The sequence below is a fragment of the Achroia grisella genome, unplaced genomic scaffold, assembly GCF_030625045.1.
Source record: "Achroia grisella isolate CSIRO2021 unplaced genomic scaffold, CSIRO_AGI_Agris_v1 utg4223, whole genome shotgun sequence".
NCBI classification, from domain to species: Eukaryota; Metazoa; Arthropoda; class Insecta; order Lepidoptera; family Pyralidae; genus Achroia; species Achroia grisella.
In genome coordinates this window covers 524,527-537,491 of record NW_026712852.1, presented here as the reverse complement: position 1 = coordinate 537,491, position 12,965 = coordinate 524,527, and the positions used below count along the sequence as shown (strand labels likewise).

The window sequence follows — 12,965 nt, the reverse complement described above, 5'->3', positions numbered from 1 at the left end:
TCTGTAACACAATTTGGCGGACTGACAGATTGACTTTTGAAATACTTTTTCTGATCAGTTCAGTAATTAATGTCAATATTTGTTTTGGTTTTTATTATATACATTATTATATGGCATAAGTATTTTATATAGCCCATGTTTTGGAGTGATTTAATTTACTCACTTCAATATGTGTGGCATTATTTGTGAAATATGTTACTCGAATAGCAGTGTTTTGAAAGTAAGAAAATATTGTTAAAATGAAATTTATATTAAAATTTTCCTAACCTAACCTTCATTAAAAAATCATTTGTATATATTACGATTGTGCACTGTTTACATTTTTTTATGGATGATAATGTAATGGTGCTCCCGCCTGCGCTAACGGTTTACGCTGGCGGGGCACCAGTGGACGATGATAAGATGAGCATGAAGTCAGGCCATTTAGCTCATTGTGACAAATTCACCAAGACTTTATCACGATGGTTTCCAGGGGGAATCGCGTGGAGGTAAACCTGACATGGTACATTGCTAGCAATAAGATCATCAGTCCACATTACTAAACCAAACTAACACCCTTTCCCACCAAAATTGAGCCAAAGAAGTCAGTCCATAATAATTAAATTTTTCTATGAATATGACTATTAACCCCAACACATTTCTCTAGCAGGACAATCAATTATTGGAACGTATAAAAAACAGAGGACCGAATTGTGTTTCTGTAAATGAAATAATTTTAGACAATGGAATTAAAGTAATTTTCTGTGCAGCTGTTCTATGGATGCAAGGGTCAGAACTAACATCTCAACCTATAGAAAATGAATATGGATTTTTCTTGTATAATGGAGATATTTTCGATGAATCATGGGATGCTAGTATAAATGATACTCAAGTGATTGTTAAGAAATTAAGCAGAGCAAAAGTAAGTCTTCAGTTAATATAAATGACTACATTATGGATTTTATATATGGTAAGCTTTTAAAATTGAAGTCTTACATATAGCTATATATATGTTTAATTAAATTAAACACTAAGTAATAGCTATTTGTCCCTCAATGATTACTTAGGTGTCAAACATGATATATGTGCAACAATATCATTAGACTATAAATTACTTGTATTCAATACAACTTACATACTTACTATAAACTATAAACCATACAATAAAGTTAAAGGTATAATGAAAATAAAAGTCAATAATTATGAATAATATAATTTTCAGAATGATCCAGAGGATATAGTGAAGGAACTGAAGACTTTGAAAGGACCATTTAGTATTATTTATTATGACAAAGTAAATCATAATCTGTATTTTACAAGAGATAGAATTGGAAGAAATAGTTTACTGGTCCATAAAAATGAATCTTCTTTAGTCTTTAGCAGTGTTTTAGGTAATAATTATAATATCTCAATGTATAAAAAAAGAACTATTTACTTAACCAAATAATTTATATTATTATTATCTGTCTAATGTACAGTAGGTACACTCAGATAATAATATCAATTTAATAATAATAATAATCAATTAAATAGTAATCTTTGAATCAGTGTGTATTTTATCACAGAAAAGGTTCATGCAATTTAGATATTAATTCACATTACAGTTTTTATTATTTAAGTACATCCTAAAAATATCGAAAAAATACATTTTGAGTAGCTATTGAGTATAATTTTGTTGCTTGCCAGTTGGAACAAAGTAGGTTTGAAGATGTAAATGTAAGATATATTAATTTCTATATAATAACTTCAATATATTTTTATTTTAGGTAGAAAATATGATTGTATTGAAGTACCTTCCACCTACATTTATATGCTAAACATAAAAACAAAAGAATTAATGTCAATGTCCTGGAGTGAAACCTTTGAAATCATCAATGAGATTGATATGATTGAATGGATGTCATCAGTGCAGGAACAACAAAATTTACCAGATGAAAAATTTACATTCAGATATGATGACAAATTAAACATCTTTGAAAATGTAACCATACTGCTCATTATTTCTTCTAAATATGTTTTAAACATATGCTTATTTAAATACTTACACTCAATTATTTTATCTACAGGAAATTCTAATACACTTTATAGAAAATCTTGGAAGAGAAACTAAATGTAAATTGGATCTTTTAGAGCAACTTTTAAATAATAATGAGATCAGTGATACAGTTTCTAAAATAATACAGTTATTAGAACAAAGTGTTAAAATCAGAGTTCTACGTCAACCTAAAATGTGCCAAAAATGTATACAAATAAAAAATTTTAATTGTAATCATTGTTCTGTGGGTGTTTTATTTTCGGGTGGATTAGATTGCACCATATTGGCATTTTTGGCAGATAAATACTTACCAAAGGATCAAAGTATTGATCTCATCAATGTTGCATTTGAAAAGGGCAACAGCAATAATTATGATGGACCAGACCGATTAACGGGACAGCAGTCTTTAGAAGAATTAAGAAGATTATGCCCTTTAAGGTATCTTTATGTGCTAGTAATAATGTTAATAACGTTATATTTATACCGGTATAACAAGGTATGTGTGTACCAGCATGTTTAACAATAACTTAATTTGCAGACAATGGGTGTTTAGAGAAGTAAATGTTCCTAGAGCTAAATTAGAAAAATATCAATCTGAAATTATAGGGGATTTAATATACCCTAGACAGACAATTTTGGATGAAAGTCTTGGATCAGCTTTATGGTTTGCAGCTCAAGGTGAAAATTGTCAAGATACATCATTTTGTAGGGTAAGTCATGGGTACCACATAGACTTCAAGTGTAATGTATACTAAATCTCAATCTTTACCTAACAACTCATGGATAATGTTATACTTTCCCGTATAAATGTATAATAATATGATGCAATTGTAATTGAGTATGAATTAATCAATCATGTACAATTTTTACACTGCCCCATATAATTATTAGGAATACCTACTACTCACTCACAGACAATGATATAAATGGGATCGGAACTTAAAATGTCCATCTTATTTAGTTTTCTAATAAAATCTGCAAAGGGCTAATTGTTATTTAACATTTTAAACGTCATTAATATACTGCCTTCATTAAAACTTTTTAGGTACTGCTTTTAGGTTCTGGAGCCGATGAGTTATTTGGTGGTTATACTAGACATAGAAATGCATATAAGCGTTATGGCTGGGATGGTTTAAACAAGGAGCTTCTGCTGGATTGGAAACGAATTTCCTTTAGAAATCTAGCACGTGATAATAGAGTAATTTGCGACCACGGTCGGCAACCGCGGTTACCTTATTTGGATGAAGACCTTACGGAATTTTTGCTACAGTTGAAACCATGGTTAAAGTAAGTAACATAAACAAAGGAAATACTGTTAATTTAAGAATATCTCTGAAATCTGTTATCTTTAATATTAAATGCATTCTTTGAACTCTATATGTACAGTACATGTCAACATGACAAATATCAAAGAATTGATAATTGAAACCGCGCTATAAGAAACTCGGATTTAACCGTACAAACCAGATGGAAACCGTCTACCGCGTTGTATTCATGAAGTTTATGATTTGTCCACTATCCTCTAGTAGACAAATCATAAACTTCACATATAAAGTACATAATTGATACTTATGGAATATATCAATTTTAGGACATGTTGTGTAAATATTTTGCCCTATCAAAGAAAATAAAGAAACTTCTTACTATTTAGATCAAACTACTACTAGAGACGGTTATACTATATGGTAAAATATTTTTTTACAGTATTATTTATTATTGACACACAATTTTGGCACCTTTGCAATCTGAGTCATTTGAAATTGCTCATATTAGATAGTTTATTAAGGAATAATAATAAATACATATATAATAATAATAATAAATACTACTTGGTTTTGCAGATGCTTTCCTAATGACAATTTGGGTTTGGGGATTGGAGATAAACTTATGCTAAGACTTGTGGCTTTCAAATATGGGCTGACTGGTGTTGCAATATTACCGAAGAGAGCTTTACAGTTTGGATCAAGAATAGCAAACAAAAAAGAAAAAGGAAGTGATATATCAAAAACTTTTTTAGTTAGTTGAATCAGCAAGTTTAATCTGTTATTTTTCTTTAGATTATTTCTTTTCTACAACATTTTTTGTAATGTTTGCTTAGACCACTGTGAGATGCATATCTTTTTGTACAAGTTAGGCAGCAATATGGTCTAATCCCAGTGTGGGTGCGCATATGGCTGGTTAAATCACTTGATCGTTTGAATTTAAGTTTACATCTTGAGCATGAATAATTTCTCTCATCATTATGTACTTTCATATGTCTCTTTAAATCTTGATTTTTTGTTGATGTTTTACCACAAATTTCACAAATAAATGGTTTTATTCCTAAATGAGATCTCATGTGTATTATTTTATTCTCAGCTCTAGCAAATCTTCTTGGGCAGATTTTACAAGAATATGGCTTGATACCAGAATGTATCATTAAATGTTTTTCAAGTACTGTTTTCATTTTGAATGTGTGACCACAAAGTTCACACTGGTAATTACTGTTTGTGTTATTGGTTTTCTTCTGTGTCTTTTGGATTATATTTATTTTGTTCTTAATAGAGGAAGCATTCTGTTGGCTTAATATATCAGTTGCTTCGACAAATGTACTCTTATTTTGTATCACTTTAGATTCTTTAATTTCATTATCTAATGAATTTAAATCATCATCCAATATTATATTATTTATTGTATGGTACTTCATATTTTTAAGAGCAATGTCCACTTTCAAACTTTTGTATTTGAAAGTATAGAATTTCTTAATTTTCTTGAAGCATTGTTTACAAATAAATGATGGAAGATTATCTTCTGATGGAACCTGTAGATGTGAACATTTCTTATTTGTAATAATATATACTTTTAACAATATATATATATATTTAATCTGCTTTATTTGTATTATTATAATAATTATTATTTTATATACATGTATATATATTATAATGGACTTAAGTAATTGAAATATGCCAGTGTCCATATCACATTTTTTTACACGTTGGCGATAGCATATTTTAGCATTACATAAATAGCAAAAAATCAGTAGCTCAATGTATGCACTAATTACACATGTTTATATAAAGAAATATTATTATTATCTATGATATACAACAGTTACCTCAATGTCGATGCAAAAATAAATTTTCTTAGCAAGTGTGCTTTCCTTATTTATTTCATATAAATCTAGTAGCAATTCTGCTTTCATACATAATCTGCACATGTCCATATTATTCCTAAAATATGAATAATATGTTTATTTTTTTTATTATTTAGTCAGAAAAGGTACGCCAAATATACGCATATCTACCCAACGCCTGTAAAAAATTTGAAAGCAAAAAGGCGATGCTGCACTTAATAGCTTAGAAATTATAGGTATTAAAAGGTAAGATTGAAATATTAGCGAAGAGATTTATGCAAATTTTACGTAGTAATAAAAATTGTATTGGATTCTATATCTTTAGCTGTATTTTGGACTCATTTATAAGAGTGCTTATTTAGTTGTGAAAATAGATCGCACTACATTATTACTGGTGTACTTACAAGGTATTTAAATCTAATCAATATCTAATTAAAGTAAAACAAAGATTTGTTTGAAAGGCTTATCTTACTGACCAAATAAATAATAGTTTGACTCTGTTTTAGATACTATATTTCACAGATTAGAAAGATCGATTATATTTACATTATTCTGGCCTATCCACTTGTGGATAAAATATACTTTATACATTATTACATTATTCTGTCTGGGCCTATATAGATTACTCTTCAAAACCGTGTAATTGATTTTAATGCTTAGACATCGTACGATATTTACTGTCGTTTGGCTGATATAACTGATAATGTACCATATTTCTCATTGTTATATTGTTAGAAACAATGAAAGTAATTGATATTGTAATATAATGGCGCCCTCTACTGCAAGTTGTCGAACTGCACTATTTGCTTTTACTGTCAATCAATATGTCAATTAAAATTGACATTTTCTGACAGTTCTTTTATTCACTCATTCACTAAATACACCAATCCACGACAATGTGAAAATATTATTAACAATTCAATTCAAAAATGGCTGCAAATCGTCGTAAACAGGACGACAAAAATTTAGAAATTTTACGCGAACTTATTTCGTTAAATGGAAATAAATACTGTCTAGATTGCAACCAAAGAGGTCCCACATATGTAAATACAACCATCGGTTCCTTCGTGTGTTCGAAATGTTCAGGAATGTTGTAAGTATTGTTTTTGCGTTATTGTTGCATAAATAATCTTTTATGAGATCAACAAACATTCAAGGTGTTTTTATATTCTAGGCGTGGTCTAACTCCGCCTCACCGCGTAAAGTCTATATCTATGGCCACCTTTACGCCGGAAGAGTTGGAATTTATAAAGACTAGGGGTAATGATTATTGTAGGCGAGTGTGGCTAGGTTTATATGAGGGTGAAAGTGTGAACTTTGCTGACGAACAAAACGTTAAAGATTTTATGTCAGACAAGTACGAAAAGAAGCGGTATTTTCTGGACTCCCCTCTTAATAATACTGTCGTAAATGGTAATTCATTATCTAAGACTAAATCTAAAACGAAAGCCACAAGTAATATAGTAACGAACTCGTCTCCATTGATAACGATTTCTCCTCAAACGTCAAAAACTGTACTTAATAGCAGTGCAATGGTTCAGACAGCAAGAGTTGTGAACAATGTACTTCCTGCAGTTAATGACACAAATAATAAATTGGCAAGGCCCAACAACAAGCTTTTGATGAACAATGTAAGCGCACCTTCTCAGAATCCAGCCACAGTACCTGAGTAAGTTGAATTATAAACAATAAACATTCATATTAATATTAAACAAAAATTATTTGCTCAATTTATTGTTTGCAAACATTGAATTTTGTTTACACTTTTCTTACAGTTTTCCTGTTGATTTTTCAACAGCAAATATTTACAACAGCAGTCAGTATAATAATAATATAAACAACAATTTTATATCCCAACCATCAACTGCTACATTTAATGCTTTCAATTCAACTGCACCAGCATCAAGTGAGTTTCATCTGTTCGTTTATTATGGATTAACATGAAATATTAAAATTTTGTAATAATAATTTTGCATATCATAACTAGTTAATATAAAGTCAAAATGTTAGATAAATAATTAACATAAAGGAATGTTACTGTCAGGTCAATTTAAGATAAGCACATAAAAATTTGAACCAAATAAATGACTGGGTATTGTTATAGTGTAACTAACTATATTTAAACTTTCTAAACAATAATTATGTCTGTCTATATGCTCAGTCAAGCAAGTAGATGATGATAATTACCTGTTTCTAAAATGTTATGCTATCCATTATAAATTTATTTCAGATGACCGCTATGCTGCTTTAGCTGATCTAGATCTAGCTTTAAGACAGCAGAATCTGAAAAATATGGGTAAGTATATCCATACTTCATAAAAATGTTAACCATACATACAGTTTTATTGTTGATGTACTCAAATTGATTTTTTCATTGCAGAAGAAAACAACAGTGTTAATAATAAGAACCCATTCCAAAGTTCAACAACCAATGACTTATTTGCAAATAAGAACCCCTTTTTTAATGGAGGATGGAGCACACTGGCTGCACCTGTTTCTGTTAATCCCTTCATGGTAAGAATATTTATTTTTCTTTACTAACAATTATAGACTCTCTAGATAGATAAATTATCTTTTCTTTGACAAAAAGAACATTATTTTGCTAAGTGTTAATCTGCCTTTTCATTATTTCATGTTTTTCCAGAAAGAGATCCAGGGGATCAGGTACAGATGAAATGTACCTAGTACCTAATTACATGAAATAATGATTAGGTACTAGGTACATTTCATCTGTACCTGATCCCCTGGATTTCTTTCTGGAAAAACAATATGTAAGTCAGTCAGCAATTCATTTGAAAAGCTGCATTATATATTATAGATAAATATTTATAGCCATAAATTATAACAAACCAAACTGTGGCAATGTTTTTATTCAACCACATTATATTTAAAAGAATGACAAGTCAATGTTCCTGTGTTTTGATTTTATTTAAATTATTTAGAACAGATATAGCATTATTTGTTTTGTTTATAGTTAATTATATATAACATTCCTAATGAAATGTGGCTTTAACAAGGATGTTGTAAGATAAATTAGTCATACAATTATCTCATATGTAGCCATATTTATATATGTAAATTAGGCAACATGTAATACACGTCACAAACAGGAAATTTTTAATATCCTTATCTATATTATACAATTCTGATATTTTTATACTGTTAATGTGAAAATGAGTTAATAACAAACATGCCATTCTTGTCCATGATGGTTTCAGAGACTTGTCTCTCTTCATCAAAGTGGTAAACTAAACTAAACTTCATATTTGTATATTTTATGTGCATATATTTGTGTACCTATGTATTATGCTTTTTGCACTACAATGACAGCTAAAAAAGAGCTAAGGTCAAACGTTAAAGTTTTACTCATAATCGTATTTTTCGGTAACTTGCACGCATTAAAGTCAATAGTCCAGTAAAAATAAAAAAAACATGGAGCCAACAGGAATAAATTTTATAGATTGCAAAAATAATGGTCAGCTTCAACATGGCTTTGGCAGTGGCAGATTAAGGTAAAACGAACCGCTTTAGTTCGCCACTGGGCATCTATTTTTCAGTTATGACAAATACTTTGCATTCGGTAGTTTTAAAAAATCTAATAAATCATGATATATCAGTCTAAACAAGAGGTTTATACAGAGTGCTAATAACACATGCATGTGGGCGGCGACGCGCATCTTTAGCCTAGACCTACCCAGTAACCTATCGCTTTCTACTTTCTTGTTGTATATCTATTTCATAAATCTGTCATCCGAGTTTAATGCATCTTTCCGCATGAATGAATCGTATAGGCTCGATCTCCTTTTCACATCGACACTTTCTTCGATCTGACTCGAATCTTATATTTTTGTTACACTAATGCGATCAGTCTGCCCACATGCACAGAGCAAAATCTGAGCATTGGACATATTTTGTGAGCATTCAAAATAGTTTAGTCCCATTCACTTTCTTTCACCTTGGTAAATTAGTAAACCTGGTAGATTTTGCTAAAAGTCTGGGTATATTTACTTCAGCTGCAAGCTTGCTTTGTAAGCTGTGTTCCTATTGAAAAGTGAGATAACACAGTGAAATTACAAAATAACAGGAATGACTTCTTAGTCCTCCAGAATGGCAACATATTATTGGTATTCCAGACGTAATATGATAATGTGATGTCCATTGTGCATTATTATCAGGTGGGCCTTAAGCTTGATTGTCATACCAATTACATAACATAGGATAACCAAATATGGGTAACAATACATTGGAATACTATGGAGTTACATATTTACGGATATAAGTTACCTAAATTCAAACACATGTAACCCTAACAATACTTAAGTATAGGTAGGTGATGATATAAAAATACCCTTAATATAAAAAAATCAATATTTACATTTACATATAGTAAATATTTCATATTCTTCATGAATGTATAATATTCTGTTAATTCATGTTAATGTCTAAGATGGTATTCTTTGTGAATTTATTTTACCTTATCTAGCCTAATAGTATTTACAAATATTAAAGTGACACAATACATAGTAATTCTAATAGATAAAATATTATTGCTACGGACTTATCATTGAACTTGATAATATTTAGACGATATTACATTGCATTAGGTTTTTTATTCATTACCAGCTAAAATATTATCTATGTACCATTAAATAATCGCAATAAGTCTTAACCAACTATACTTCATATCAGTCTGTATAAAATATTGCAAATTCTTCACTTTTAAATTTAGTTCAAGAGTTTGTCATGAATCATTTTATAAAACTATATTATTCAATACTTTGCACCCAATTTTTTTATAATAACTTAACTATAAATATTCAAAATATTTATATTTGTACATAGACATAGATGTAACAGATATAGTTAGTACCTACATACGTTACTAATTTAGTACTGTTTATTCATAATCATACAATGTATACTTACACTACTTAACGGATTGTGTCTAATCATTTCAGTCATCTCCAAACAATGGGGGCGTTGTGAACTCGAACAATCCGTTCCTATGATGGAATTATGAATCAATCAGAGCCATATCAAGATTTAGAGAACAAATCAACGCAACAAAAGCACAAATGAAGCTACAAAGTTTATTATTAATTTATAGAAATATAGTTAGTATAAGCCATCGTCGTAATTTTACATTTAAACTACTGCTACAAAGAATTATGCTGGTAGTAACATAAAAATGTCGAAACAGAAAAAAACGATTTGGATGTGGCCTTAAATTGTAAGTGTTGTCTTACAGGAGGATCCGATAAATATATCAAAATTTGTCTTGATTTTTAATACAAATATTTAAAAAAAAAACTGTTAAATGAGATATATATTATAACCACCAAAATATTAAAACGAATGGCAAATGTTGCCATTTGGGAACCTCTACAATGAATAGAAAATTTACTACACTTATATTTGCAGCTAAATGATCTAGTGGTGACCTCGCGGATGCAAACGAGTTATATTGTTATCACCTCCCTTTCCACGGCATCTATGACCAACAAACTGTTTTTATCTTAAAACAACTGACTACTATATACAGTCAAACATGGTGTAATACGATCCTCCTGTTATCTGGTGTACATTTATGAGGTATTTTCGGTATCTGCAAATACTTAACATTTTTGTAGATCAATAAATTTCATAAATTCAATCGATTTGAGAAATTCTTATTGATGTTAGATGAAAAATGAATTTGAAAACAGCTATCCAATTTAATGTTTAATTACCTCCAACTAAGTGCTTTAGTAGACTGAAACAAGTACTAAAGTAGATACGAAGTCATGAGTTACATTGTAATGAATAACCATTAAATTTTAAATATTGACTTACAACATTTTTAAATAAAATATATTCTACCTACGAGTACATTATGAGAAATAACATATTTACAATAATATAAACTGTTTTCTCTATTAAAAAAAACCTCTTATCAAATAAAGCGAGCGAAAACGAAGTCATGTTTGTGAACTACCCGAGACATCTTAAATCGGTTATGTTCTATTGTGGTTCATAGATGTATATCATAGTATGATCATAGTGAGGAACAACTAGTGTCCACACTCACTTCAACTCACTTGTAGTGGTGTACCTTACACAAGCTTTCACTCTATAATCTGTGGTAATAAAGTGCTTATTACGATTGTAAACTTAAGTGCCTCGGTCTGCCTTAATAATTCCAATAAAAAGAAAATTTTGTCATTGTACTCTCTGATTACCTATATTTATTGGTACTTTTAAAAATGTTATAGTATTTTTAATGAATTTAAGAGATTCAAGGAATTAGATGTTAATGTTATGAAATAAAATGCTGGTCCTAGCTTTATTCTAAATTATTATTAATTGTAGTTATACGAAATAAAATGTATTAAGGTTATTATAATTATTTAAGAGAAGCCTTACATTACGAATTCTTATGTCGCATTTTTCTACTGGTGGTGCAAAGTAACAATATCTGCCCATGCAGCGTTACAGCCTGTAATGTAAATGATACAGTTATAAAGATATTAAAAGCATGTTCAATGATCTTTAGGCTAAAATTGTATGCATTACTATCAATAATAAATTATTATGTTGTACAACAAATTGAATTCAAACATTGTATTATACTATATTTATATTCAGGACCATTAAGTTAGGATTGCGACATGGAATTTTTATTATGAAGGCTCTCTTAAATGTAGATGGCACAAAATGAACTAGATCACATCCGACATTGACTCACTCAATATTTCTCACTATATTACTGTATCCGGTATGTAATGCATTCAATGAGTGAAGATTGATAATATTTAGATAAGGAGTCATCTCGGCGGTGGAGTGACCTCATTGCACATATTTTGGACTTATACACAAGCGCCTTTAATATTAAATGTATTTTTATTATATGTTTTTGTAAATTTGTACAACATGGATCAATTATGTAATGATACAATATATTTTTTTTATAATTATAATACGTGATATTACGATAATGATAACATAATTTAAGCACTCTTTTTGCATCCATGGCTAAACTGGCTATTTAAGCGGCAAAACTATTAAAGTGTTACAACATAGCCTGATTTAACACCATAGTGGTATTAAGTAGTTTTTTATATCTACCCAAACGTCCATATCTCTCATACCTGGGGGTTGAAATATATGATAAAACTTGAAAAAATATATTTGTATAAATTTTAAATATTGTATACAATTATTTTGATTGTAACACCATATCATACACCGAAGTCAAATGTACATTTTATTATAATAGATAGTGAACTACTAAATTAAAAATGAATTTGAGAATTTACTCTATAATAGGTTTGTAGTATCTTAATGAAAATGACAATGACTATGACATGTTTCTTTTCTTTATTTTAAGTCATGCTAATATCTTTTTTGTTAATATTTTGCTTTAATAATACGTAATGTTATTTCGATTCTATTTTGTAGTATTGGTACTTTTTCTTTCATATGTTTTTGTTAGTTTTAAAATCTGCGAGCATGGATTCTGGAAACTTGTACTGTGTGCGCTGTAGCATGGTGCGGGTGACGGTTACTAATTTTACATTTAACAATTTACGTTAAAACAGTATAACAATTTAATTAATGATTTAATATATTACGAATTAGTATTTCTGCTGTACCATAGCAGAAATACTAAGTCATAATTTGTAAATTAGCAGCAACTTTTAAGAGTGAAACGAAATGTTAATCAAACTATCATCCTCACCATACTACAGCAAACATTGTATAAATACCGATATTGTGTTAATACATTTATTATTTTGTTATATATTCTCCTCAATGCGACATCTCTTGAACTGCCCTGGCTTGATGCAAAGCTCAGAT

General features: G+C 29.4%; 3 protein-coding genes across 7 annotated transcripts; 2 read left to right on the top strand and 1 right to left on the bottom strand.

The window, feature by feature from the left end:
- Positions 1-84: 84 nt before the first annotated feature.
- LOC131844883 (asparagine synthetase domain-containing protein CG17486) lies at positions 85-4,039 on the top strand. 4 transcript variants are annotated; one of them, XM_059193866.1, is made up of 8 exons: positions 85-220; positions 650-901; positions 1,202-1,370; positions 1,746-1,960; positions 2,046-2,452; positions 2,553-2,724; positions 3,060-3,301; positions 3,856-4,039. In XM_059193866.1, the coding sequence occupies exons 1-8, from the start codon at positions 170-172 to the stop codon at positions 4,037-4,039; spliced, it is 1,692 nt and encodes a 563-aa protein (XP_059049849.1). In that variant the 5' UTR covers positions 85-169. The 4 variants fall into 4 exon arrangements, with proteins under 4 accessions (XP_059049849.1, XP_059049848.1, XP_059049851.1 ...); XM_059193865.1 differs by having other exon boundaries at positions 647-901; XM_059193868.1 differs by having other exon boundaries at positions 133-220; positions 750-901.
- Positions 3,918-5,848, bottom strand: LOC131844884 (zinc finger protein 43-like). Of its 2 annotated transcripts, none has more exons than XM_059193869.1 (3): positions 5,676-5,848; positions 5,112-5,226; positions 3,918-4,814 (listed from the first exon to the last, which is right to left on the bottom strand). In XM_059193869.1, coding segments are annotated over exons 1-3 (864 nt in total). In that variant the 5' UTR covers positions 5,678-5,848; the 3' UTR covers positions 3,918-4,067. The 2 variants fall into 2 exon arrangements, with proteins under 2 accessions (XP_059049852.1, XP_059049853.1); XM_059193870.1 differs by lacking the exon at positions 5,676-5,848 and adding an exon at positions 5,534-5,610.
- Positions 5,849-6,021: 173 nt separating this feature from the next.
- Positions 6,022-11,145, top strand: LOC131844885 (arf-GAP domain and FG repeat-containing protein 1). Its single transcript, XM_059193871.1, has 6 exons — positions 6,022-6,222; positions 6,304-6,798; positions 6,905-7,035; positions 7,360-7,425; positions 7,510-7,643; positions 10,088-11,145. Exons 1-6 carry the CDS (start codon positions 6,059-6,061, stop codon positions 10,136-10,138), a joined length of 1,041 nt encoding a protein of 346 aa, XP_059049854.1. The 5' UTR covers positions 6,022-6,058; the 3' UTR covers positions 10,139-11,145.
- The last annotated feature ends 1,820 nt before the right edge of the window (positions 11,146-12,965 follow it).

What these genes read in the sequence shown, in the direction of transcription:
- LOC131844885 (XM_059193871.1), top strand. Translation starts at nt 6,059, where the DNA reads ATGGCTGCAAATCGTCGTAAACAGGACGACAAAAATTTAGAAATTTTA. An exon ending in AATCCAGCCACAGTACCTGA is followed by an intron (nt 6,799 to 6,904) that starts GTAAGTTGAATT and finishes CTTTTCTTACAG; the next exon opens with TTTTCCTGTTGATTTTTCAA. An exon ending in GCAGAATCTGAAAAATATGG is followed by an intron (nt 7,426 to 7,509) that starts GTAAGTATATCC and finishes TTTTCATTGCAG; the next exon opens with AAGAAAACAACAGTGTTAAT.
- LOC131844883 (XM_059193865.1), top strand. Translation starts at nt 170, where the DNA reads ATGTGTGGCATTATTTGTGAAATATGTTACTCGAATAGCAGTGTTTTG. An exon ending in AATTAAACATCTTTGAAAAT is followed by an intron (nt 1,961 to 2,045) that starts GTAACCATACTG and finishes TTTTATCTACAG; the next exon opens with GAAATTCTAATACACTTTAT. An exon ending in CAGTTGAAACCATGGTTAAA is followed by an intron (nt 3,302 to 3,855) that starts GTAAGTAACATA and finishes TTGGTTTTGCAG; the next exon opens with ATGCTTTCCTAATGACAATT.
- LOC131844884 (XM_059193869.1), bottom strand. An exon ending in ATTTTTGCATCGACATTGAG is followed by an intron (nt 4,815 to 5,111) that starts GTAACTGTTGTA and finishes TCACATCTACAG; the next exon opens with GTTCCATCAGAAGATAATCT.